Genomic DNA, 25,110 nt, shown 5'->3' with positions numbered 1-25,110 from the left:
TAAAAAAAAGACACATACATGTAAATAAAGATAAGAATAACAGCAGACATTTTGTCTGAAACTAAGCAAAAATAATAGACAACGGAGCAACATTTCCAAGTACTGAAAAAAAAAAATCTGGCCCCCTATAACCTCCAGCTAATGAGTCCTTTAAAACTGAAAATGAAATTAAGACTTTTTTTCAGATAAACAAAAGTGGAGAGAATTCATTTCCAGCAGAACTACATTATGAGAAATAGTAAAGAAAGTTTTTCTGGTAAAAGGAAAACAGTACCAGGTGGAAATTTGAATCTATACAAGCTATGAATAAAAACTAGAAATGTCTTTCAAAAAATTAATTTTTAAATTTTAATTTAAATTTTCCAATAAAAAAACTTTTTAAAAGATAATTGACCATCTTAAAACAAAAAGAACAATGTATTGTGGGGTTTATAGCAAATGTACAAGTAAAATATATGACAACAATAATACAAAGGATGAGAAGGGGGAAATGTAAATGTACTATTATGAAGTTCTTTATCATAATACACATGAAGTTGTGTAACATCAAAGGCAGACTGTGATATCACAACAAGCGAGGTGAAACTATTTTCTCCATAGAATTATCAGTAAATGTTTATGTACAATTTTGGAGTGACATTCCAGGCTTCAGTGCTTTTGCCAATGCTGTTTCCTATGCTAGGAATGCCTTCTCAATTTGTTCCCACACGTCCCTCTTCCTTTATGTTTCTAAAGCTCCATTCATGTCATTTCCTCTAAAAATCCTTCCTGTACCCCATTTCTCCTGCTTCTTTTCTCAATTAATCACTAAATCCTCCCTGTTCCCAGAGAACTTTACAAACACCTCTACTAGCACATATTTATTAAAAATTGCATTATATAAATATGTGCCTGTTAGTTCTCAAGGGTAAGGGCACACTTTTCTTATTTATTTCTAAATATCCCCGGTAACTGGCATGTGCCCAATAAGTAGAAAGTTTTTCTTAAAGCAGTCTTTGAAGAATTTTATGACCAGACTTCCCTTGTTCTTGTTTTTGCCCTTACCAGAATACTGTAAGTCAGTTCCAGAAACTTCTCTCACCTCTACCCTGGTTAAAGTAAGAGAAATGAGTAGCCATGTAAGCATCTGTATGTGGGCAAGGGTCTTTTTACTATTTTTCAATCTTTAAGGCTATACATTATTTAGCTATTTTAGTATTTTTAAGTTTCTTAAGTTATAACGTACAAGTAAAACTTACTTCTGTCATTAACTCTAACGGGGCATGAGTATCCTTATTAGTGTTCCCGTCTTCCTCATTATCTTCATCAACGGTATCATCTTCATCATCATCGTCTGTTGATTCAGACAACTGGATATCATCAATCTCCTGAGGGCAATATCCATTCTTTTCCTTCCGCTCTGCAATGATTACATCTTTGTTCATTTCACCTAAAGCTGAATATATGTAATTTAATCACTAAATATTGAAAAATATTCAAACATTAAAAATGGTTACTCCTAAATTATAATGTAGCTAGTGTACATGTTTACTATATGTCTTCCTGATCTGGAGGGTTTTGTTTTTTTTTTCATGACTAAACAGCACTGCAGTAAACATACCTGACTTCCATTTCCAAAAAAAGGTATTAAACCTGCTAAGTCAAAGAGGAAAAAGCCAGACAATAACACTGAGTGGATGTTAGTGTTAATTGTTTGGTGCTTGAAATGGTAATTAATGGAGAACAGTTTTGTTTGAAAAGAATATAATACTTTCAAGAAAAAAGAAATCAATGCTATTCTATCCACAGAAATTAATTTCTTAAATTGCCCTAATAAGAATGTAAATAAAGAAATAAAGAGCTTACAAAGTAGAAGTAAGACTGGAGAGGTTGAAAAGTGAATAATTATTAGGCATGTATGTCACTCCTTTGATCCTTGAAAATAAAGTTTTCTCCCTTTCTCTACACACACACACACACACACAGAATAGGAAAAGATACATGTGAAATGTTCTAGATACAACCAGATGTTACATAACATTATTGATAATTTTTATTAATGTCAAGTCACAGTACCTATGACCAAACATATATGACTGAAAAATAAAAAATAAGCACTACTGATTACTCATTCAGTGCCCAGGAACACAAAAATAAACCATCGCTGACCTCAGGGCACTCGCTCACATTCTAACTGTGGAATCAGAAACAATGGATAATGGTAACACTGTATGGGAGTACATACAAGTGATACAGACTTGTATCAAAGGAGAGACCCATCCTGGCCTGAGAGGACCAGTTTTCCCAAGGAGAGGGGACAGCATGAACCAGGGCAGAGAGAATGTGTGTGGAGCAACACTTTGATACTGCTTACGGGTCAAATTTGAGGCTGAAATGGTGACCAATGTGACCAGATGAGCAGGCAGGGGCAAGCTAATAATGGAGTCTTGTGGCCCAGCAGCCTTGGAGTCAGAACTTTATCCTAAGAATGAAGGGGCTAGTCATGAAAGATTTAAGTAGGGAAACAAGTATGGTCAATTCTGCATTTCTGAAGGAACCCATGGATACCAGGCTGGAAAATGTCTTTGAGGGGAAACCAAAAACAAAAAGAGCAAGGAGAGAGGTTAGAAGTCTCTTTAAAAATCCAGATGAGATAGACGGTTGATAGAGCACTGTTAAAATAAGGATGGAGAGGAAGAGATATATTAGAGAAATATTTAAGAGGTAAAATCTCCCTGGCATAAGCGACTGGAACATCTTCCAAATTTCAGTAATTCTTATACTATCTTCATCCATTTTGCCACCTGAGAGTATCACCTATACTATTTACTTAATACTTTTCTTTGAATCTACTTTTTTAACTTAGAAATTTTGCCAGATCATATTATCATCCATGAAACTGATGGAAGTATTTTTTAAATAAAATAACATATAATCATAGCAAATATTATGTCATTACTCTTCTGAATACTACATATATAAACTCATTAATTCAATATCCCAATGAAGTATGTACAATTTTTGTCCCATTTATAGTTGAAACTGAGGGACAGAGAGATTAAACAACTCACCTATCTTCACACCACTAGTTAAGGTAGATCTGGGAGTCAGTTTGGTTTCACAGTCAATACTCTTAACCAAGACTTGTATTATTTTTTTCTAATACACATTAAAATATACCACTTTTAAAGCAATTGCTTAAACAGTTTACCCTGTGTTTCCTAAAATTATCTCTTTGGGAAGCACTACTGAGCTTGCCAACTCCTTTGGCTCTACAGATGAACTTCACAGTTGCAACCTGCACTTGTGTTATCATCATCGCCTTCTTGTAAGAGTCTGAGTGTCTGGAAGTCTTGTGAGATGCCTTCTTTGATGGGAGTGTGGCCATGAGCTAGTCTAAATAATGTAGAAACACTAGGGTTAGAAAGAAGAAAATAAGGAAATGTAGGAAAGTGTGAGAGAAGACAATGTTAAGAAAATGCAGACCAAAAAAAGTTGGGCAAACTGTTGACTCTAAGCAAAAGTGCTATCCTCAAAAGGGATACAAAGTCCTTCCATGAGGGGGATGGTGGGGCTAGTCAGGCCATCTACCTGTTTCCTTTACAGTTGCCATCGGCTCACAACCACCCGACTCTTCCAATGTGCACCCAGCCTGTTCACCGACTTATCACAATGACATCACCAGGGATGGTCATAATAGGGGATTAAGAACTTTATGTGATGTCACAGGGACTCATTCAATTAACAAACACTCAGGATCATAAGATAGCTTTCCTGATTCCTAGATCTAAGGTGTCTTCCCTTCCTAGGGGCTGTTTATTTACATTACAGCACCCATCCCAACCTGTCATTGTCTTGCTTGTTTGTGATTGTTTATCATTATTATTTAATAGTTGGCTATCTTCTGAACTTCATAAGGGGAAGAACACTGCCAATTTACTAACTATTGTATCCACAGCTTCTAAACAAGTGCCTGGCACTCAGTAAACCATGTTGAATAAATAGAATTCGTTAATGCTTTCACAGGTATTTCAATTCATTCTGAAATGTATGTATATGTATGACTGAAACATTATGCTGTACACCAGCAATTAACACAACACTGTAAACTTAGACTTGAATTAAAAAAGGGAGAATTTTTTTAAAAATCTAGTACCTATCCTTATCATTTTATGTAATGTATACCCATGGATTCCCACCTGAGTATTGGAATCATCTGGTATACGAGGTTGAAAAATTCCTCATTCCCATGACTTATCCCAGACCTATAAGCTGTCAATAGCTCAAAGGTCCTAGAGCAGGAGGGCTGAATTAGAAGCTACAGTTACTTAAATAAAACAAATTATTTCAGCATGTTATTACCTGTGTTTTCTTTTACGAAGGAAGATGACCATAGCTTAGACTGTAGATTTGTTTCTATAGCTTTATTTTCAATCCTCTTTGAAGATACTCTGTTTTCAGCATTCTTTAAAGAGACTTTATTTTCAATATTTCTTGAAGAGATGCCCTTCCTAAATGTTAGAGTGGAAAAATACTTTTCTAAGTCACAATTATGTTTAAGGTTTTATATGGATTCATACACAAACATACATTTAATATAAACACAATATAATACACCAACAATAAATAACTAAAATGCAATTATCTTTGTGGAGAAGCATTAAAAATAATTTTTACTAATGATTAAAATTCTATTTCTACTAGGCATTTGTCACTGCGTAATGATTTTAGAATCTTTTCAGAGTTAACATAGAGCATTTAAGCGATCTATTATATGAATATCTCTGGCACATCATTGTGATATGACGGAATAAAATTATTTAAGGAATACATGCCTTCTGGGTTTTTTTTCTTTAAGTCTGTAAGTCAGTTCTTACCATTACGAAATGCTAGGTTTATTGGGAGAGTCCAACCCTAATACTAATCCCTGGACGTATTATAAAGCAGCCTGCTTTTTCGTTGAATGGCTAAAATTTAAATGGGTTAATTTTCCCTTTTAGCCTTTAAGCCTGAATTCTCACATCAATAGATAATGCATTGACACAGAGGATTCTTGTGTGGTCCACTCTTTTTACAAAGACAGGCATCCACCCTGGTGGAAAAAGAACCTCAAGTTCATCTTAATATTCTTTTACTGTGTCTCCTTTACTGAGTTTAAAAAATTCAATTTCTAGTTTGCATGGAAAGATATAAAAAGACGTAAAGTATATTTTCCCCCAAAGTTATGATGACTATGTTTTATGTCCATTGAAATGTGAATCTAGAACATTAGTAGTTAAATTAGTGGTTTTGTACAGTGAGTTAGCAAATACGCTGAACAGCTTGTTATATTTTTAATACTATGAGAGGGAATGGAATCTTCACTTCCCCAGTATGTGCTGCTAAAGCAAAATCCCTCTCTGGTAATGAAAAATGCACAGCAAAGATGATTTGCATTTGTTCTGCCTCTACCCTCCCCGATTTTCTAATTGTGAAAGAAAGAATCCGAGAAGAAACCCCACATATGAAAAGTTGAGAAGTCATTTTAGTACTCAATTTCTAGCATGGTGGGAGTCCTATTAAGCCAAAGGTCACCACAGTGATTACTAGAATTCATATGCTCTAATACCTAATCTATATAGGAGACTTTACTGCCTTTCCCACCATCCCCCAACCCCGGCCACAAATTACAGTATTTCATTGAATCTAAGTTACCATCTATTTGTTTCTCTCTTTTTAAAAAATTGAACTATAGTTAATTTACAATATTGTGTTAGTTTCTAGTGTATAGCAATAGCAAAGTGATTCAGTTCTACATACATACACACACACACACACACACACACACACACATATATACTTTTCATATTCTTTTCCATTATAGGTTATTATAAGATATTGAATATTGTTCCCTGCGCTATACAGCAAATCCTTGTTATTTATCTATTTTATACATGGTAGTCTGTATCTGTTAATCCCAAACTCCTAATTTCTCCCTCCCCCAACCCTTTCACCTTTGGTAACCATAAGTTTGTTTTCTATGTCTGTGAGTCTATTTCTGTTTTATAAATAAGTTCCTTTGTATTATTTTTTTAGACTCCACATATAAATCATATCATATATTTGTCTTTCTCTGCCTAACTTAGTTCACTTAGTATAATAATCTCTAAGTCCATGCAAAGATACCACATTACAAGACATACTGACTTATTACAAGACATACTTACAAGATATTTAAGAAAGAAAAAGCTCTAAGATCCCATCAATTGTAAGAGATGTTAAAATACAAACAAAATGTGTGTGCTTCAGAATCTACGAAATATGGTAATTATATATTCACTAAGTTATATCTCTAAGGAGGGAAATTTAGCTAGTCTAGTTCTTGGTATGTGAATAATTTAAAATACCTTTAATAATCTTAATGACACAACATACTCAACGGCCTGAAGACAGATAGGATATTACTATTTGGAAGCAGTGAATATGCCATAAAAATACATATGAGAAAGTGACAAAATCATCATTTTAACAGTAAAATATGAAATCCTTTTCTGCTCACTTTCTGACAGTCTTTTCTTGTATATAGTTTCAAAGTAGTAGAGGCCCAAACTCCAATCTCCTCTTCAACTGATGACTTCACTTGAGAATGTGACATTATTTATGGTAACAGTACCTCTAACCATTTAAGAAAAACAGATAACCAGTAGACTCTAAAAGATCTGTTTTCTTTAAATACAGTTTTAATTGAGGAAAGATTCAAATTTTTACTTTGAAGATGAAAGGCATTTAATTTAGTATCTACTAAGGTTAGAGAGTCAGTCAAGTTAGATATCCCACTGGAACATATTTATGCTAGAGAGCAGATAACCTAGACTTTGGAATTATTTCTTAGTTGGGGAGGGGATAGCTCAAGTGGTAGAGCGCATGCTTAGCATGCCCGAGATCATGACTTCAATCCCCAGTACCTCCTCTAAAAATAAATAAATCTAATTACCCCCCACCTCCACCAAAATAGAATAATTAGATAATACAACAACAAATAAATAAAATATATATTAAAAAATTATTTCTTAGTATGTTGAACACATTGGACATGTTTATGAAATGTCCCCAAACTTCTATTGGAGTTAATAATTTTTAAAAGAAGTTTATATTTTAAACTTTGTTTTCAAATGATTTATATTTATCAAACATAAGCCTGAAACAAAATTAATTAAAACTTACTTTTTTGAGGCTGTCTTAGATACAGTTAGAGAGACCTGTGTTGGTGACATAGAAAGTTTGCTTGCCAATCTTGGTCTGCGTCTAAAGAGGCATTTACTTAAAGTATAAAAATGGGAATAAAAAATAACATGTCATACATTTTAGAAGACATAAAACATATGATTATGGAATAACCTTTAGATGTAGGTTTTCAACCTCAAAGGGTTGAGTGCTGTGGGTTTGCTTTAGCAATTTTCCCCTCCCATCTTTAAGTGTACTTGAAAGCTTGACCAAAAAACCAACAGATCAAAGGTCTAAGACCTAGAAAACTTTGTCCAGCATTAAAGACATATGCTACTTTTACTGTTGAAAATAGTTTGCTAATTAAGTGCAATCTGTTGGGTAGATAAACTCTTTGATGGGATCCAGGAGGAAAAAAGGAAATGAGAGATTTGGGCTTTGTGTGCAGGGAAGTTTGAACTCCTAGTTTATAAAGTCCACATAGTCCTTGTGACGCAGATTAGAATGAAGAACCAATCAGAAGATTAAGGCAAAGAACTTGTGGGGAAAGAAAACTTCTCGTTTTCCCCACCCTAACCTGGCCAGGACCTGGTAGGAAATTTCACTTGCCAGTCACACTGTGGAGCCAGAAGGCAGGTGGAGAGTGGAATGTAAGTTACATAGAGAAAATACATCAGCTTTGCAGGTTAATCACACTGTTCCCCAAGTAAAGTTCCCCCCGTGATTTTCTGTTTTCCTATTTAATCTTTTTTTTTTTCCCCAGGATTGGCTCTGTTTACCTTCAAGTCTGGGTGAGGTACCTGAGGTGACAAAGTCACACACCTATGAAGTTTATTGGCTCCCTACCCACCCCTCCAGCTCCCCCACTCCAAACAACCAAACCCAACCAAACTCAAACTCTTCTCTGCCAGTAACGTGGCGGGAACATGATCATGCTGCCCTTGCAAAAAGTAGTCTGATAAGCAGATACAATTATTAATGAGGTCAAGAGAACAAGGAGCCAGTCTGCTTTCCTATTCTGGCCCAGACTGCATCTGGTTTATCCTCAGGATGTGGATTCCCCCTTGCTCCAATTCCAGCAGTGCTCATCACAGTCTAGAACACTGGGGTTCACAGACACAACAGTAATTTATTTTCATTAACGACTACTAACTCCCATTATTATTATTGAAAGTTATATCATATTTCCCTCAAAGACTACTAAAATTTTCTTAGACTTTTAATTTAAATGTTTTCAACCATGTAATAGGATATATAATACATAATTACATCTAGATTAATATACTTAATGGGGCATTAAATTTTTTCTGGTTGTCTATATCATTTAATCTGTAATAAACACAGATTCTCCATCACTGATCTGTAATACATTACTTTCTCTTTAACATAAAAATATATATTTAATATACAATTTACAACAAAAGCCAAGGTGGGCCATAACTTTAATTTTTACCCTTGACAATATGAAAATTAAAATATATGCTGCATAAGGTAGAATGTTCCCTAGCCAATAATATTCAGAATAAGTCAAAACAGTATCAATTTGAATAGAATCCCACCAGAATGGCACCTACCAATCTGTCAATAGTTGATCCCCATGAATATATTTTTACGATCAACTTTTCAAAGTGTAATTTTTCATGGAATAAATAATTGAAGTTTTTTTTCAGGGGGTTGGAGATGATCATATCAGGAAAGGCTTTCATAAATTATCAGAATCAGTGCCTTGAACAAAGCAGGTAGTTAATATTTAGCTATCAAATTAAAAATGGACTATAATTCTTTTTAACACCAATCTGTTCAACTAGTTGGTGTGATTATTTTCCTTACTTGATAGTAATGGTTCTTCTCATAGTAAATTAAGAATCTGTTTGATTTTAAGGTAAATATTCATTTAAAATTATATTCTCAAAGAAATGAGCAAGTATCAAAGGGAAATAGGAATAAGCAATGAAAATTATATAAGTAAAATACAGAATACTTGATGTTTAAGGATTTTAAAAGCAGATTTGAATATTATCCACACCTCTACACTTTTATAAAAATTCCTTTTTCATTTTAGATGTCCTTTTATCTAAGTAACAATTGCTTTGACTGAAGCAAAAGCTCAGTGCTAATCCATGCATTTCTGGCCTTTCAAATTTAATTGGGTGACAAATGATTGCATTATCTAGTTCTAATTGCTTGAAAGGCATGTGATAGATCAGATGCACAGCCAGAGACATCTTACTCTGATATTGCCTCATTTGGTTCAATCACCACTTTTTCTGAAAGAGAAGAAAAAAAAATCAACTCAGTATTTTACCAATAATGATATTCTTAATAGAAATTCCTGACTGGCAAATATTTAGGCACTGTTTGAATGACAGGCAATATAATAAAGGATTTAATTGCTAAGTCTTTCAACCACACTCAACCATCCCAGTAGACTGTCTTCTTAATATTCAGGACAAAAGGGTGGTCAAATATATTCTTTTTCAGTAATAAATCATTTACCCTTTGGATCAAGCACTGGCAATCTGCCATTCTGTTGATATTTTGGTGCCTAAAATAGAAGCAGAAATAAAAACTAGTATTATCAATATTATTTTAGTTTGCAGTATTTGAAATAATTCATTCATAGCCTTTATATAAACATTTCTATTATCTAGGCTAAAATGTAATTTTATACTTAAGCCAATTATTCAAAAACTATATAAACTGATGGTAAATTAGAAGTGAAGCATCCTAAAAAATAGTTTATATGTTTACCTTCACAGCATCTGTCTTGTCTAGATAATTCCTACAAAAACCAAACTATTTACTTCACAAGTCTTTAAACACTAGTATAAATTTATTATTATAAATACTAGTAAAAAAAATGCAGTATTCAGTCTGTTGGCATGGTAGTAAACACATATTTTCCTTTTGTATTTAGCAGCATTATTTCCATCCTAAGTGAAAAAAAAAAAAACAAACCATCATTTGTCTGGATAATGAAATTAGTTTAAAAAAAATTCTAGAGGAATCAACCCTTCCTCTTCTTCCCATTCACCTTGGAGTTTATGTAAAAAGAGTATAGGAATAATTTTATATGTTAGGAAAGTGATATATTAAATTAGCCTCTAATTCTCCATTACCTTTTTGGTTTTACGTAACTTGGACCCTAGATGTAGATCCAAATACAACCAATGGCAGGTTGAGGGCTCCCCTTTCCTACAGAGCTGACCCCAGAAACCATAAATTGAGCGTGGTGTATGTTTCTAACACCGCTTTTCTCCTCCCACTTTAACAAAGCAAAACAACATGTAACCCAAACCACCTGCCACACCCCAGTTCATCCATGTTATGAAAAACACCTTTGAAGAGTGTGTATTAGCCAGAACAAGATATTTTTCCATGATATTTCAAGAAACAGTATTTTCAATAAAATATTATTTCAACAAACGCATTTAAAAATTAACCTTTGATTTTATCCAAAGATACATTTTAAAATACAATTCTTACCTTATACATTCCGTCATGGGTTTATTAATATTTTCAAGTTACAATGTTTTCTCTGTGAAGGTTTACCTTTTTAAAGTTGGCCTATATAGACTGAATTGCCTACAATTTAGTTCTTTATATATCTGAATCAATTCCATTCTAATTGTAAAGATCAAAAATAAACTCTCAAGGTGTTGGGCTTTTTTTTTTAATGTGTGAGAGATGCCACACTTAAAGTTTTCGTAAGTAATAATTCACTTGCCCTCTCCTCCCCTAACATTTGTCCCCAGATCCCAAGCCAGGCTTTAAAAATTATTAGTAGTACACACCTAGGGATTTCTGGAATACAAAATTCAGGGCCAAAACTATAGACAATAAAGGAGAAGCTTCACTATTTTGCATTAAGTTTTTCTCTTTTTAAATCTCCCTCACACTGATTTTGTAACCATACCCTCTGCTGTAGCTCCTCTCTGAAGTACCCAGAGCATAGTATCTTATGTATATTTCAGATATATGCTAAAAACCACCACCCAAGGGAAGAAACTAACTACTTGATGATCGAAAGCACTTGGTCCCCAGACCTCTGGCACCTAGGGGTTGATAGTGTTGACCTCCCTGTTACCTCAACATCAACCAATCAGAGAACTGTGCATGAGCTGATCACGTACCCTATGACCCTCTCCCTTACCTGGCCTTTAAACATGCTTTGCTGAAAACCTTCGGGGGAGCCACCCCATCCTCCTTGCTTGGCCCTTCAATAAACCTTTCTTTGCTCCAAACTCATGTTCCAGTTTGTTTGGCCTCAAGGTGTGCTGGGCACATGAACTTGCCTTTGGTAACAATTTGCACTCTGGAGTAAAGCAGTATACATAAACTTTTGCCTCAAGCTTTGTTTTCTGATCTAGCCAGATATTATATATGTTATTAATTTGATTATCCCTATGAGAAGCTCAGAGAGAGAGCTAAAGTCCTTCAGAAAAGCAAGGCCTCTTTCTGGGAAAAACTGTTGTAGAAGACCAAACTCTAGGATAAATGAAAAATTTTACTCCTGATTCTCTAGGGCAGTAGAGCTCAGGAGCTGAAACAATCCAATAAATGAACCAAAGAAGGCCTTAACAAAAGATATCTGAGGTGGCCTCTCATGAGAGATACTTTCATGCTACAAATTTCCACAATCCTGTGGGTACCCATATGTCTGGTTAGACATCCTCTTTATATTTAGAGCTTTCTTCTCTTTCCAGCCCTAGGATCTTTATGGATTGCTACATTCTACCCTTTACCTGGATGAAACGTCAATGCATATAATTCTCCTCTCATTTTCACCTGATAAAGAAAAACCTAGGATGTGCAGATCCCAATCCTTGGTGGAAACCCAGTCTCTGCTAGCTCTGGCCTAGGAAAATGTTCATTTAATCTCCTCTCATAAAATTGAATTCTTGGTGGGGCGGGGCCTGCAGTATAGAGTAATACTCAAGAGTTGGAGCTCTTCAGAAATAAACCCACACACCTACGGTCAATTAATTTACCACAAAGGAGGAAAGAATATACAATGGAGAAAAGACAGTCTTTTCAGTAAGTGCTGTTAGGAAAGCTGGATAGCTACATGTAAATTAATGAAACTGGAACACTCCCTTTCACCATGTACAAAAATAAACTTAAAATGATTTAAAGACTTAAATGTAAGACACAACACCATAAAACTCCTAAAAGACAAAACATTCTCGAACATAAATCATAGCAATATTTTCTTAGATCAATTTCCTAAAGGCAAAAGAAATAGAAGCAAAAATAAACAAAGGGGACCTAATCAAACTTAAAAGCTTTTGCACAGCAAAGGAAACCATCAACAAAATGAAAAGACAACCTAGGGAATGAGAGAAAATGTTTGCAAATGATGTGATGACAAGAGGTTGATATCCAAAACACAAATAGCTTATATAACTCAATATCAAAAAAAAAAAAAAAACAAACATCTCAATCAAAAATGGGCAGAAGACCTAAACAGACATTTCTCCAAAGACATATAGATGGCCAGGATGCATATAAAAAATGTTCAACGTTGCTAATTATTAGAGAGATGCAAATCAAAACCACAATGAAGTATCAACTCACACCAGTCAGAATGGCTGTCATTAAAAAGTCTACAAATAATAAATGTCGGAGAGGATGTGGAGAAAAAGGAACCCTCGTATTCTGTTGGTAGGAATGTAAATTGGTGCAGCCACTATGGAAAAAACTAAAAACAGAGCTACCATATGATCCAGCAACTCCACTCCTGGATAAATATCCAGAAAAGATGAAAACTCTAATTTGAAAAGATACATGCACCCCAGTGTTCATAGCAGTACTATTTACAATAGCCAAAACATGGAAACAACCCAAGTGCCCATCAACAGACAAATGGTTTAAAATGGGGTGTGTATACACACACACACACACACACACACAGTGGAATACAATATATACAATGTAATATTACTCAGCCATAATAAAGAATGAAATACTGCCATTTACAGCAACACAGAGGGACTTGGATAATATCATACGAAGTGAAGTCAAAGACAAATACCGTATCACTTACATGTGGAATCTAAAAAATAATAGAATTGAATCTATATATCTTAGAAACAGACCCACAGACAGAGAAAATAAATCAATGGTTACCAACCAGGGTGCAGGAGGGATAAATTAGGAGGATGGGATTAACAGATATACACTACTATACATAAAAAAGATAAGCAACAAGGATTTACTGTACAACACGGGAAATTATACTCAATATCTTGTAATAAACTACAATGGAAAATAATCTGAAAAATATATATATATAACTGAATCACTTTGCTGTACACCTAAAACTAACACAATATTGTAAATCAACTATACTTTAATAATAAAAAAAAAAGAGTTGAGGCTCTTGAGTGAAAGACATTGGTTCACATCTCAGTTCTGCCACTTCCCTTGCAAACCTGGGTAAGTTATTCAAGTTCTGTGGGCCTCCGTTCCTTCATTTGTAAAACAGGGATCACAATGGTGCCAACTTCATTGGCTCATTTTAAGGATTAAATAGGATGATCTGAGTAAAGTGTTTAGCATAGTGCCTAGCATATAGGAGGGGCCCAGTAGAAACAACTAGATGGTTTATCTAAAAAAGAACTGGAAAGATGTCCTATGGGGCTAAGATTGCTTAGGGAAACAAAAAGGGGGCTGTATTGTTACTGAGACAAGCAGACTGGCTCTAAGGACTTTTAATTAATTAATTAATCACATAAATCAAAGTAATGATACTTGCTTAGAACGACCACTGACTCCAGGGAAAAAGAGTAATCAAGAACACAGGTAAAGTTAAAGCAGAGACTGATAATCGATCTGAATAAGGTACAGCCATTGCACAGATAATATGTATTTTTTCAAATGACTATTAATATGCAAAAAATATTTCTGAAAAGAAATGCTTTCAGAAAAGAAACATAGTATTGGTTGACTCTTGGGGAGGAAAAAGGGATGGCTGCAGGACTAAGGTGGGAGGGAGCTTTTTACTTTACATCTGTTGTTCCTCTTGAAATTGGAATAAAATAAATGTATCATCTATTTAAAAAAAAACACAACTTAAACTTTGCAATACTATTTGTGCCCACCTCTTTGTTTATTCACCTCTTACACACATGTGAGCTTTCCTGTTGGCTTTGTGCTACTTCAATTCTCTTCTCTACCCAGTGGTGCCTATTCAAATTGGGGTCATGGTATTCAGAAAGAACAGTATGTAAGTGCACACCCTGTAGATTCATAACCACTGATTACAGTTAATGTTAACATCACAACATTCATTTCATCAGCACTTTGAGTCTCTACCAAGTGCGCCCTCTGGCTTTTGGTACATGGGCAGACTCTCCTGATGTCTTTCAAAAATCCTGGTGGTAACAGGAACACAGGCTAACTCCCAAGTTTCATGTAATATTCAATGTCTATTTAAAACAAACCTTTGATGAGCACCTACTATGTATCAGATATGTCTTTAATAAGCTCTGGGGACACACGTACTAACTTCCTATGTATGTGGAACAGACCGAGCCTCAAAGTACTATACTAAATGCTTCCTTCTAGGGGCTCCAATGTAATTTCCATACTGCCCAAACAGGATCAGTCAAATCCCTTCTTCTTGGAGCTCATGGACTGGAGATATCCAAGGCGAGTCAGAAGGCAGAGGAGGCAGAATTGGAAAGATAGATGGAGAGACAGTCCAGTCAAAAGAGCTGTCCCTGAACATCCTTCCAGTTCCAGAATCCAGTTCTGAGGCCTTTTCTCTGGGTTTGCCATCCTCCCCCAAGTATTTTAATTTCTGCAAATATCCCTAGAATAAAATTTTGTCTGCCTATAGCCCATTCCCCCTTATGTGGTTGACAGATTCAGCCTTCCCCAAACACAAGAGCAGTACTACCCTAAGACAGACCAATCATGGTAATTCAGAAGCTAACACAGGGACTGGACCAAGGGCTGAGCCTGTGATCTGAGCTAAGCTCATCACAATCTTCCTCAGAGATTTTTCCAAGTGGAACTGTCACAAAGGGAAGAGAATATGAGTGCAGAGTTCCCAGCAGCCATGGTTCTAGGTTTCAGGGGAAAAGCAGCCTGAGAGTGTAGCAGAATATACAAAAGAATCAGGGATGAGAGATGAAGAAGAGAGAGAGGGACAGGGACGGGGGGTGGAGTGGGAGGGAGAGACAGACATCCCTGATATCTGAGCCCCTGTTTCCAGCTCAACCTCTGCCTTTACCACGGGCCAACTGATTTCCCTTTTTGCCAAAACAAGCTGGAGTTGTTTTGTCATTTGAAACCAAGAGACCTTGACTAATGTGGCTCCTACTCTTTGAAACCACAAGAGGCTAACACACCTGCTATCACGTAATAAGAGCCAGGACACTAGAGTTAACATAGGCCGTGGCAGCACAGAGTAAGAAGTGACCAACTCTACCTGCAGTGGGAAGCCAGACTGAGTCAGGCTTTGAAGGTGGCATTTACTTAACCAAGTCAGGGTCAAGTGGTCAGTCAACAGGAAGGAAGGTAGTCCCGCAGAGTGTTAGAGAATGGCAACAGATGAAGCCTATCCTGGTGGTACAGTCATTCCATCACTCTGTGCTTATCTGTCTACATTTTGCTTATGTGCATTTCCTTAACAGATATTTTCCTCCACCTGTGAGGGAATGGAAGGTGGAGAGACCAGTTAAGAGGCTGGTCCAAACAACAGCCCAAAGCAGGGCTTGGCAAACTACCATCCATGGACCAAATATGACTCACTGCCTATCTTTATAAATAAAATTTTATGTGAACTCAGACATGTTCATTTCTTTGTACATTGTCAGTGGGTGCTTTCAAGATACAATGGCAGAGTTGAAAAGTTCCAACAAAGACTGTAATGCCTACAAAGCCTAAAATACTTATTATCTGGCCTGTTACAGAAAAAGTCTGTCAAACCCTACTCCAAGGAAAAAATGATGTCCAAAGCCAGGAAGGTACACTCGGAACAAAAAGTGAGGTGAAACTGAGAGTCCATGGGCATAGAAGTGAGGGAGAACAAAAGATTTTGATGGTTCTAGATTGGATGGCCAGGATGAGTACCAAGAAAGGAGTACATTCTGGGGGATAATAAATTTGGTTTTGGAAACTCTGAGTTGGAGATACCTGTAGTCATCTGAAATCAAGTGTTCTAGTCTACTGAAAAGAGAGTTAGAACTCAAGAGAGAAGATGATGTATGAGATAGCTGTGAAAGAGTGGAGATGGATGGCATGGGCCATGCAGAATAAGAAAAGGCCAAGGATGGAATCCTGGGAAATACTAACATTTAAGAATTAAGAAGCAGGATGAAAAAAAAAAAAAAGAAGGTACAGGAAAAGAATCCATCAAGAAAATGCACATATAGCTTATGGTAGAATGACTGTACCACCAGGATATAAGTTTCTGGAGAGCAGAGACTGGCTCTTACTCATGAGTGTGGGTGCTGCACCACTTTAAAGGTATGCAGATACTGATTGAATAAAACCATTGGAATGATATAAAGCAATTTAACTGGCTTAGAATGCTCTTATAGTGAAAAAGAAAGGCCCATAGAATAGGGAGGGATGATTCTAAGAGGGGGGAAAAGCAGATATAAATTTATTTTTATTAAGGAAAAAAGTACTGAAAGAATTATATAGAAAGATGGGATAGTATTAATCAGAACATGAATGTATCTACTTAGGTTAAGTATATAAAATGTTCATGACAAAATGACTGAAAAGGCATAATTATATGATTACATATGTTTGAAAATATTCTGTGTATTATGTAATAAACACGTACTTTGGGGTTCAGGGCACAGCAGGGTGGGGGACATCATGGGCTCATTTCTAAAAGAAAGGTCATAGGTTTTGGCTTCTTGGCTGTATGAGCCTGGACTCTTGGTTGCAAGTTACAGAAACCATGCTCAAGGTAGCGTAAGCACAAAAAAGGAAGCGCTGGCTCATAGAACCCAAGAGTTGAATACTTATCTCTGTGGAAATCAGGACACAGTGGCTACAGGTGTGGTCAGGGAGTGGGGTGGGGCTTGCACGGGGGCTTTCCCTTGTTCACCTCAGCTTTTCCCTGCAGGTGGGCCTCATTCTTCTTTTTCACTGCAGACAGATTTTCTACACATGGTGTAAAACATGAGGCTCCCAGCAATTCTTAAGTTTTAGGTGATACAGCTCTAGCCTTCAAGGGAAACTTGACTTTCTCTCTCAACAACCAAAACCCCAGTCAACAGCCCAATTAGTTCAGCTAGTTTTTTGGCCTCAAAGAACAGATAAATTCAAGCCACTTAAAAAAAAAAAAAAATCTCTAGTACCTAGTGCACTCCATGTCATACAAATTGGTGCTCAATAAATATTTGTTAAACAAATGGAACAGGAAAGAAGAAAACAAGAAAGCAAAGGAAAAGAACATACTAAACTAGAGCTTTGCTGTCCAGTATGGTAGCCACTTGCCGTATGTGGCAACTGAGCACTTGAAACGTGGTTCGTTCACTTGAGATATACACACTAGATTATAAAGACTTAGTACCAAAAAAGAATGTAAACCATCTCATACCCCACTCCTCTCGGATTAAGTACTCACTAACTAGCAGCCAATAGTGCCAAATAGGTTCTATCTGGATTCTACAAAGCTTCAAAAAAAAAAACTTTTATAAAATGAGTTACCCATATTTAAAATTCAAATTTCACAAAATTCTCATTTTAGGTTTCTCTTCTAATACTGAAAAATATATTTTTTCTTCATCCCATATGTGCAATTATTTTATCCTGTTGTACTGTTTTTATAAGCTACCTTTTATTCTAATAGGCAAAGAATGATTTTATAAATAGTTACATGCTCAGGGCCTGAAATTGTTGTGAGAAGGAGCGACAGAGCTGATTAAGCACCATTGTCCATCTCAGAGAAGCTTAGTGGGGAAACAGGACAGCGGGCAATATTTCACTGCATAGTCTGAAACATGTATAAAAATGGTTTCAGAGACTATCACTTACATTCATATTTAAAAATGACTACCTATAAGTTTTATATATTTCCTTTACAGCATAATGTAGTGCTAGCAGCCCAGCTCTGGAGTCAGATTGCCTATGTTCAAATCCCAGCAAACTGTGTGATCTTTAGCATTAATCTCTCCATGATTCACTCTCCTCAACTGTAAAATGAGGTTAAAAACACTATCTCAGAGAGTTACTGTGAGGGTTAATATAAATAGCTGATAATAAATAATAGTATCTATCTCCTAATACAATTATAATTACAACTCCTCCTCTTCCTCACAGCCTAGCAAGGACAGTGCTGAAATTGAATTCTAAGGAAGCCAGTTCTACGTGCACAATTGAGTCTGGATGGGGCAATGAAGGGTGAGAAAACATTGGAGACTGAGCTCAAATGGTGGTAGTGAGGGGTGGGGGTAGGAAGCACTGGAATTCTATAGAGTGATGTAGTGGAATCCCTACAAATGTGTTGGAACTCAGCTTTGGTAAACTCTTAACATTGAAAAAGCAGTGCTGTTGCTTTCCTGAGATTAAAAAAACCAAAGCTTCAACTGGAAAAAAAAATTAACAAGGTGGATTTGGGGAATCATTATATCCGGTTTTTAGGGGACTGTAACAAATCAAAAGACACTTTCAGTGTCTTTTTCAGATTTATTTAAAAAAAAAAAGCAACTTCCAGGGGTCTCTTGGGGTAAAGAACAGATTCATCCAGTTCACCTGTGCCCTCTGGGAAGCCAGACGATAAATCTGTAATTATGCCACGTGTTAATTTAGATGCTACAGAGGCACAGTGTAGCGTAGTTTCAGTCAAAAGACCACAGTATCTTGATTTTGGAAATCTCAAGTCAATTCGTTCTCTCATAGAAGGCTGAAAACTGACCTCAGAAGTGATCCGTTGTCCAAGCCCCTCATTTTACATAAGATGAAAAGAAGGCCCCGGGAAGTTTAAAGATTTGTTCAAATTTCTCAGAAATTTTTTATGGTCGAGCAAGTCGTCTAGCGAGTAATGACGTAGTAGCTACAGCCATTGGCTCGCTCCTATTGGCCATTAAGCCGTTTCCAAAAAAAAAAAAAAAAAAAGTTAAGAAAAAAACGGGAAGGGGGTACCTGAGGCTCAAGGGAAGCTGCCGGAAGCCCTGGGATGGAAATTGGCCATTTTCATTGTTTTTTGGGGGGTGGGGGTGTGGGGGGGTGGGGGTGGAGGAATTGGCGCGTGCGAATCGGCAGATCAGAGAATGATGGTGTAGACACGCCTGTCAGAACTGCCCAGTTAGCACACCCACAGAGACTCAAGTATCCCTTCCTCAGTGCCCGACTACAGCCAGAGGAGGACGCCAAGTACGAGGTGTACCGGATCCTACCTTCTCGCGCGCCGCCTCGGCTGCCGTGGGGCGCCAGAGCCCGAACCTGGAGTGGGCAGAGAAGTTTGCGGGTTCAGGCGCCGGGCCTGGGGGAGTCTGAGGAGAGGGCTGGGTCAAGCTGCTCGCGGGGAAGGGGAGAGTGCGACCGTGGTCGACGCGGCGCCTCTTACCCGCCTCTCACGCCGACCATAGGAAGAGTAGACAGAAAGTCAGAGCAGCTCCTGGTCGGCTCCGTGTTGGGAACGTGGAGCGGTAGACGCCGCGTTGCCAAGGAGGCCAGACCGCGCACAACAGGAGCCCCGCCGCTGAGGAAAAGAGAAGAGGAAGGGGCGGGGCGCTCCCGGGGCAGGGGGCGGGGGCCGCGAGGGGGCGGGGGCCGCGAGGGGGCGGGGGCCGCGAGGGGGCGGGGGCCGCGAGGGGGCGGGGGCCGCGAGGGGGCGGGGGCCGCGAGGGGGCGGGGCCAGGGGCTGGTTACTTTCCGCGAGTCTCGGAAGCCAGTGACCCAGGTCCTGCAGAGGCCGAAGGTTAGAGGGATCCTACCAGGCAGAGAATTGAGTGCATACACCTTCGGACCCTCGTCTGCACGTGCACTGGTCACTTTGAGAAGGGCAAAATGAGGGGAGATGGAATTTCGATGTCCAGAGCTGCTTCTGTTCTTGGCGGGAAGAGAGGAAAAAGTCGGGTGGCCTCATTAGTGCTTTAAACCTATGGAGTAAACGATGTCTTGAATTGGGAGAGAGGATTGTCCCTGGATTTGGATGAACAAATGTCCCCTGCAGGACTTGGTCCCCCAACCTTAGGTCACCTCAAGAAGATTATGGGTTTCCGGGGGTGAGGGGGATCTTCGGACTCGTTTCTCCAGAGATCAGATTTGAATGATTAGAACCAGGGACCCTCTTCTCCCACTAGCAGGGCCCAAGTCCTGGGATGTGAAATTGACATTGGACCGTGGAAGGTTTTACTGCTTTAAAAACTGCTTTGGTCACAGAAGAGCATAGGGAGCATTTCTATTAGAAAATTCTAAGGGTCCCTCAAGCTTGGCTTCTAGGAAAGAATTGGTTGTTTTTCTCCACTTGGGATGCGGTCAGGCACCAGGCAACGTGTTTTGAAGGAGGGAGGCGCATTTATTGGAACAAGATCTGGATTCAAATTTCACCTGATATGAGATATAATTGCTATTTAACCTCTTAGGCGCTCTCTAAGGGGATATGTGCCTTTGTAGATGGTTGGGAGCTTCGAATGACATAAAGTATATAAAATTCTGACATATAGAGATGCTTAAAAATGGTAAATTTTATAATTATTATTAAAATGGAACCAGGTGGACCATTTCAGGAACCAAGAGTATATAGAGATTCTGTTACTTTAAAATTCTCTTAATCATCTCTTCACATTCACTCTAAATCTCCTTGGAGCCCTGGATGGCAGGAAAGAGGCAAAGGAAAAAAGCCAGAATGGAAGTTTCAGAACGGAAGTTTTTAAAAGAGCTCAATGAAGTCATTGAAGAACACATCCCTAGCCTGATAAGGACGTAGCAAACCACTATCTCCTCTATGACACGCATACCCTGATGTCTTAAGTTTGACTGAAGACATTTTGTTCAATAAAGGCAAAGGGAAATTCATTATTTTCTTGATCAATACCTTTTAAAACATTAGTTTTGATGGATTTGCTTTGTACTGATAAATGGGGTAATGTCTGACTGGCCATTCCCGTTGTCCTACTTCAAGGAAACGTAAGAAAGCCCCAAATCTGATCTGATTAAATTTCCTCTTCCTACCTCTCTTCCCTGCAACAGAAGAGCTCAAGTCCATTTGTAGAATGCATTGTGTTCCACGTTTATTTATTTTTCTTGAAAGAGGGACAAAAATGGTTTAGTGACCTTGGAGAATAAAAATATTTTCTCCACATGGAGGGGTAGTTAAGCAGATAAGGCTTCCACTTTGGGCCTCAGGGTCTTCAAGTGCAAAGTTGGGATGATAACGCTGTTTGTTCAGAACATGAATGGAGAGAAAACGAGCCCCTGGCACAGAGCCTGGCACAAGATAACTGGTCAATAATGCTTAGCTATTATTATTACTCTTACTACAATATTATGTATGTGAATAAAAGCACCTGCTTCCAGGGTAGTTGTAAGGATTAAAGATCATTAGGTAGAGTGCCTGGTGCAGGGCTTATCTGAACCCATGTTGGTTATTTTATTTCTGATAAAAAAACATTCCATTTCATCTTTGTGTGTATAACTTTAGAAATTAATTAATCTAAAATATTTTTTTCTTTATAAAAAATTTTATATCTACATGAGATGATGGATGTTCACTAAACTTATTGTAGTAGACATTTCATGATGTAGATAAGCCAAATCATTATGCTGTACACCTTAAACTTACACAGTGCTGTACGTCAACTGTATCTCAATAAAACTGGAAGAAAAAAAAAAAGAAATTATGAGAGAGACAGATAGAGAGACAGAGGCCCTGCCCTTCAATGTCCTGTGATTAGATGTCACCAGTGGTGTAAAATTTCTACCAGTTATGGGTTCTCTGTCACCATTCCTCAAACACTGAGTGAATCTAGCCATTTCTGGGGCCCTAGACCTTTGATGCTTTGTAGAACTTCACACTTGCAAGCAAAGGACCAAGCAATGAAGTACAAAATAAGCAGTATATTTTATAGTAAATAAAAGGATGGTAAGCCAAAAAAAAAAAAAAATGTCCATTAGTTCATCTACCTCTATAACTTTTGAATAGAAGTTATTTTTGGTGAAATTCTCGAAGGGAGAACACAGTTTAGCTCTGGCTGGTACATTCAGGCCACTGAATAAATTACCAAAAGTATCTATCTAGTGAGTTTATCCTAACAAAGTGAAAGGGAAAAGCCAAACACACTTATACAACTATCTAATTGCCCCACAACAACGATCTTTTATTAAACTCCACAGTTTTTAATGGCTGAATTTTCATCACAGATCTAATTGTTAGCAGAGCATCGTGGAAAAATGTTTAACAAAGTGTTTTTCTGATTATAAAAGTAATACATGCTCATGAAAGATAATTTGCAACATACAGAGAAGCACAAAGAAAAAAAACACCTCAGTCAATAATTTTATTTTTCCTACTAGCTTTTTTGTGTGCATGTATGTATTTAATTTATAAAGCTTGTATTAGATAGTGTACACATTGTTAGCATCCCTCTTCACTTACCATTCTCTCCAATGTCTTACTGTTTCCCCAGTGTCTTTGATAAATCTTCAAAAACATTTTAAATGGCTATATGTTATATAATATGTATAAACCACAATTTGTCCATAATTTATTCTACCAGTCTCCAATTTGGAAATTTCCAAGCTCTTCTCCTTCTTTCAAGAGTATTTATTGAGTGTTTACTATATATTAGACACTATGCTAGGCATAAGATTTAAGTAGTGAACAGTCACTATAAAAGTAAGGTTTTGATGAACATCTTTGTAAATAAGTCTTGAATGGCATTTTTCATTCTTAGACTGAATTCCTAGGATTATGAAAACGGAGCTTCAAAAAGCATTTTTTTCCAGCTTCAAAGACAAACTTAAGGAATAAAACTGTGAAATATTAACTTTCTGGAAAATTACCAACAAAAGAATTAATATTTATTTTGTGCAAAGTGTGAACTTACCCAGAAGATGCTTTCTCGTTAGTGACTGTGAAACATCAAGGGTATTTGAAGTGTATTGACTTTGGTTTTTACCTCTAATTCTTTCCAGGATTTGCAGATTTTCTCAATAGTGTGAGATTGTTTGAAGTCTATGCAAATTGCCCTACTTCCTCTTTGCTCAGTTAAAATGTTAACTATTTTATTTCCAAGCTTTCCTCTTGTAAACATAAGGCTTTTCTACAGTTCTTTCATTTGCCTTCCTGTGTGAAACATTTTGTGTCTTCACACTTTTTAACCTGAAGGCAGATTTTTTTTTCTTCTAAACCCAAGTTATAATGTATACATTTCTATAAGACACTGAATTTAACATATTCTGTAGTTAATTTTGGCCAAGAAACATCATTTAAGTTAACCAATGTATTTAGGGAATTTCATAATAGAGATTATTAAAAGTAATAATCAGCTCCCCAAACACACACATATACCCTGCTATTCTTTGACAATTAAATGTTCACATACAAGGTTGAACCATATAAAACTGCCAATTATGGATTACAAGTGGTCAGTTAATGACAACTTCATATGGTTCTGCCTATATAAATATTTCATTAACTAGTTTATAATTTTTCAACTTTCTCTGAATAGTGAACTTCCTGATTATCATACTAAGGATATCCTTTATCATTGCACACGATTATGTCTGCTTTGACTGTCATAAATGTTGGAATCTAGTCAGGAGAGCGCTGTAAAATGTTTGTTTATTATTGCAGAGACAGTAGAGGGAGCCTGGAGCCAAAACATTGTTATTTTAGGTCTTGCGTAAATGATGATTTTCTTCCAATTCTGGGTGTGTGGATGAATTTAAATATGTGTGAAATAGCAACCTTTTTTTTCTTTTTCTCTTTCCTGATAAAAGTTGGTTGTACTTAATCACTTTAATAAGATGGGACCGGGAAGGCTGGCTGTCAGTTCAGGTTAGACCCCATCAGAGTCCACAGTGGAACCAACCTGGATCCCATTGTTCTCTGCACTTCTCTGAGTCACGCTGGAGACAGCCCACTGCCAGGCTGACAAATCTATGCTCCACAGATTTCCTTCTTTCAGCCATAATGTAGATCACCTCATTTCCATGGGCATTACATCCTGATTCTTCTTTATTCAAGCAGAACTTCCAAAATACAACCATCACCAACTGTGTGTCTTAATTTAAAGTGATTGTAGTTTAGTTGATTGTTTCCTCCAGACACAGAGTAAGGAGGCACTTTGATCCTGTCTTCAACTCACATCCTTCTGGGAAGGCTTCTAGTAAATTACCAGTCCTTTCACAGAGCAGGGAAACTTCTTTTGCTTTAATTAAAGACATTGTCTCTTGCTGACCTCTCATTGACCACCTTTATCCTCAGTCCAGTCTTTTGCTAATTCCACCCCCTACCCTGGTGTTACAAAGGGGTGTCACCACTATTTGTCACTGTAGGTAGTCTAGGGAGGTCTCCAAGCCCCCAAGGTAACATGAGTCCCTAAATCTAGAGATAAGATGAAGACCATCTCTATTGTAAAATCTTAGAGGAAGTCACAGAACCTAGGTAGAAGCAATTTGCTGTGGCAGGGTTTCCTAAACTGGTGTTAAGGGGAAATTCTTTTGGTATGTTAATAACATCCAGAGAAAAAGAGATAAAAACCAAAGTCAATACACTGGGAAAATTTGTTTGTTAAGCAGGGGTTTTTGTTGTTGTTTGGTTTTTTGTTTTTGTTTTTTGCTTAAGGTAGGACGTCTCAGAGGCTTTAATATGCTGATATACTATGTCAGTTTCCAAGAGAGATATTCAACCTATAGCCTTTCTCAAGTTTGACCAGGGAATTTCATTTCTTTTTGTAGCGTCATTTGGGAACTCTTGAAATACTACATACTTCCTCTGTGATTCAAAAATAG

General features: G+C 37.2%; 1 protein-coding gene across 1 annotated transcript; it reads right to left on the bottom strand.

Annotated features, from left to right (window-relative positions):
- Positions 1 to 945: 945 nt before the first annotated feature.
- On the bottom strand, positions 946 to 19,884 carry LOC106730172 (glutamate-rich protein 2-like). The gene is made up of 8 exons (XM_032479666.1): positions 19,718 to 19,884; positions 19,548 to 19,593; positions 9,679 to 9,727; positions 9,413 to 9,449; positions 7,183 to 7,278; positions 4,342 to 4,490; positions 1,239 to 1,435; positions 946 to 1,088 (listed from the first exon to the last, which is right to left on the bottom strand). Exons 1-8 carry the CDS (start codon positions 19,735 to 19,737, stop codon positions 1,059 to 1,061), a joined length of 624 nt encoding a protein of 207 aa, XP_032335557.1. The 5' UTR covers positions 19,738 to 19,884; the 3' UTR covers positions 946 to 1,058.
- Positions 19,885 to 25,110: the final 5,226 nt, after the last annotated feature.

The sequence above is a fragment of the Camelus ferus genome, chromosome 5, assembly GCF_009834535.1.
Source record: "Camelus ferus isolate YT-003-E chromosome 5, BCGSAC_Cfer_1.0, whole genome shotgun sequence".
Taxonomy (NCBI): Eukaryota; Metazoa; Chordata; class Mammalia; order Artiodactyla; family Camelidae; genus Camelus; species Camelus ferus.
Note: the sequence above shows the minus strand (reverse complement) of the source record. Positions and strands in the feature narration are given on the sequence as shown.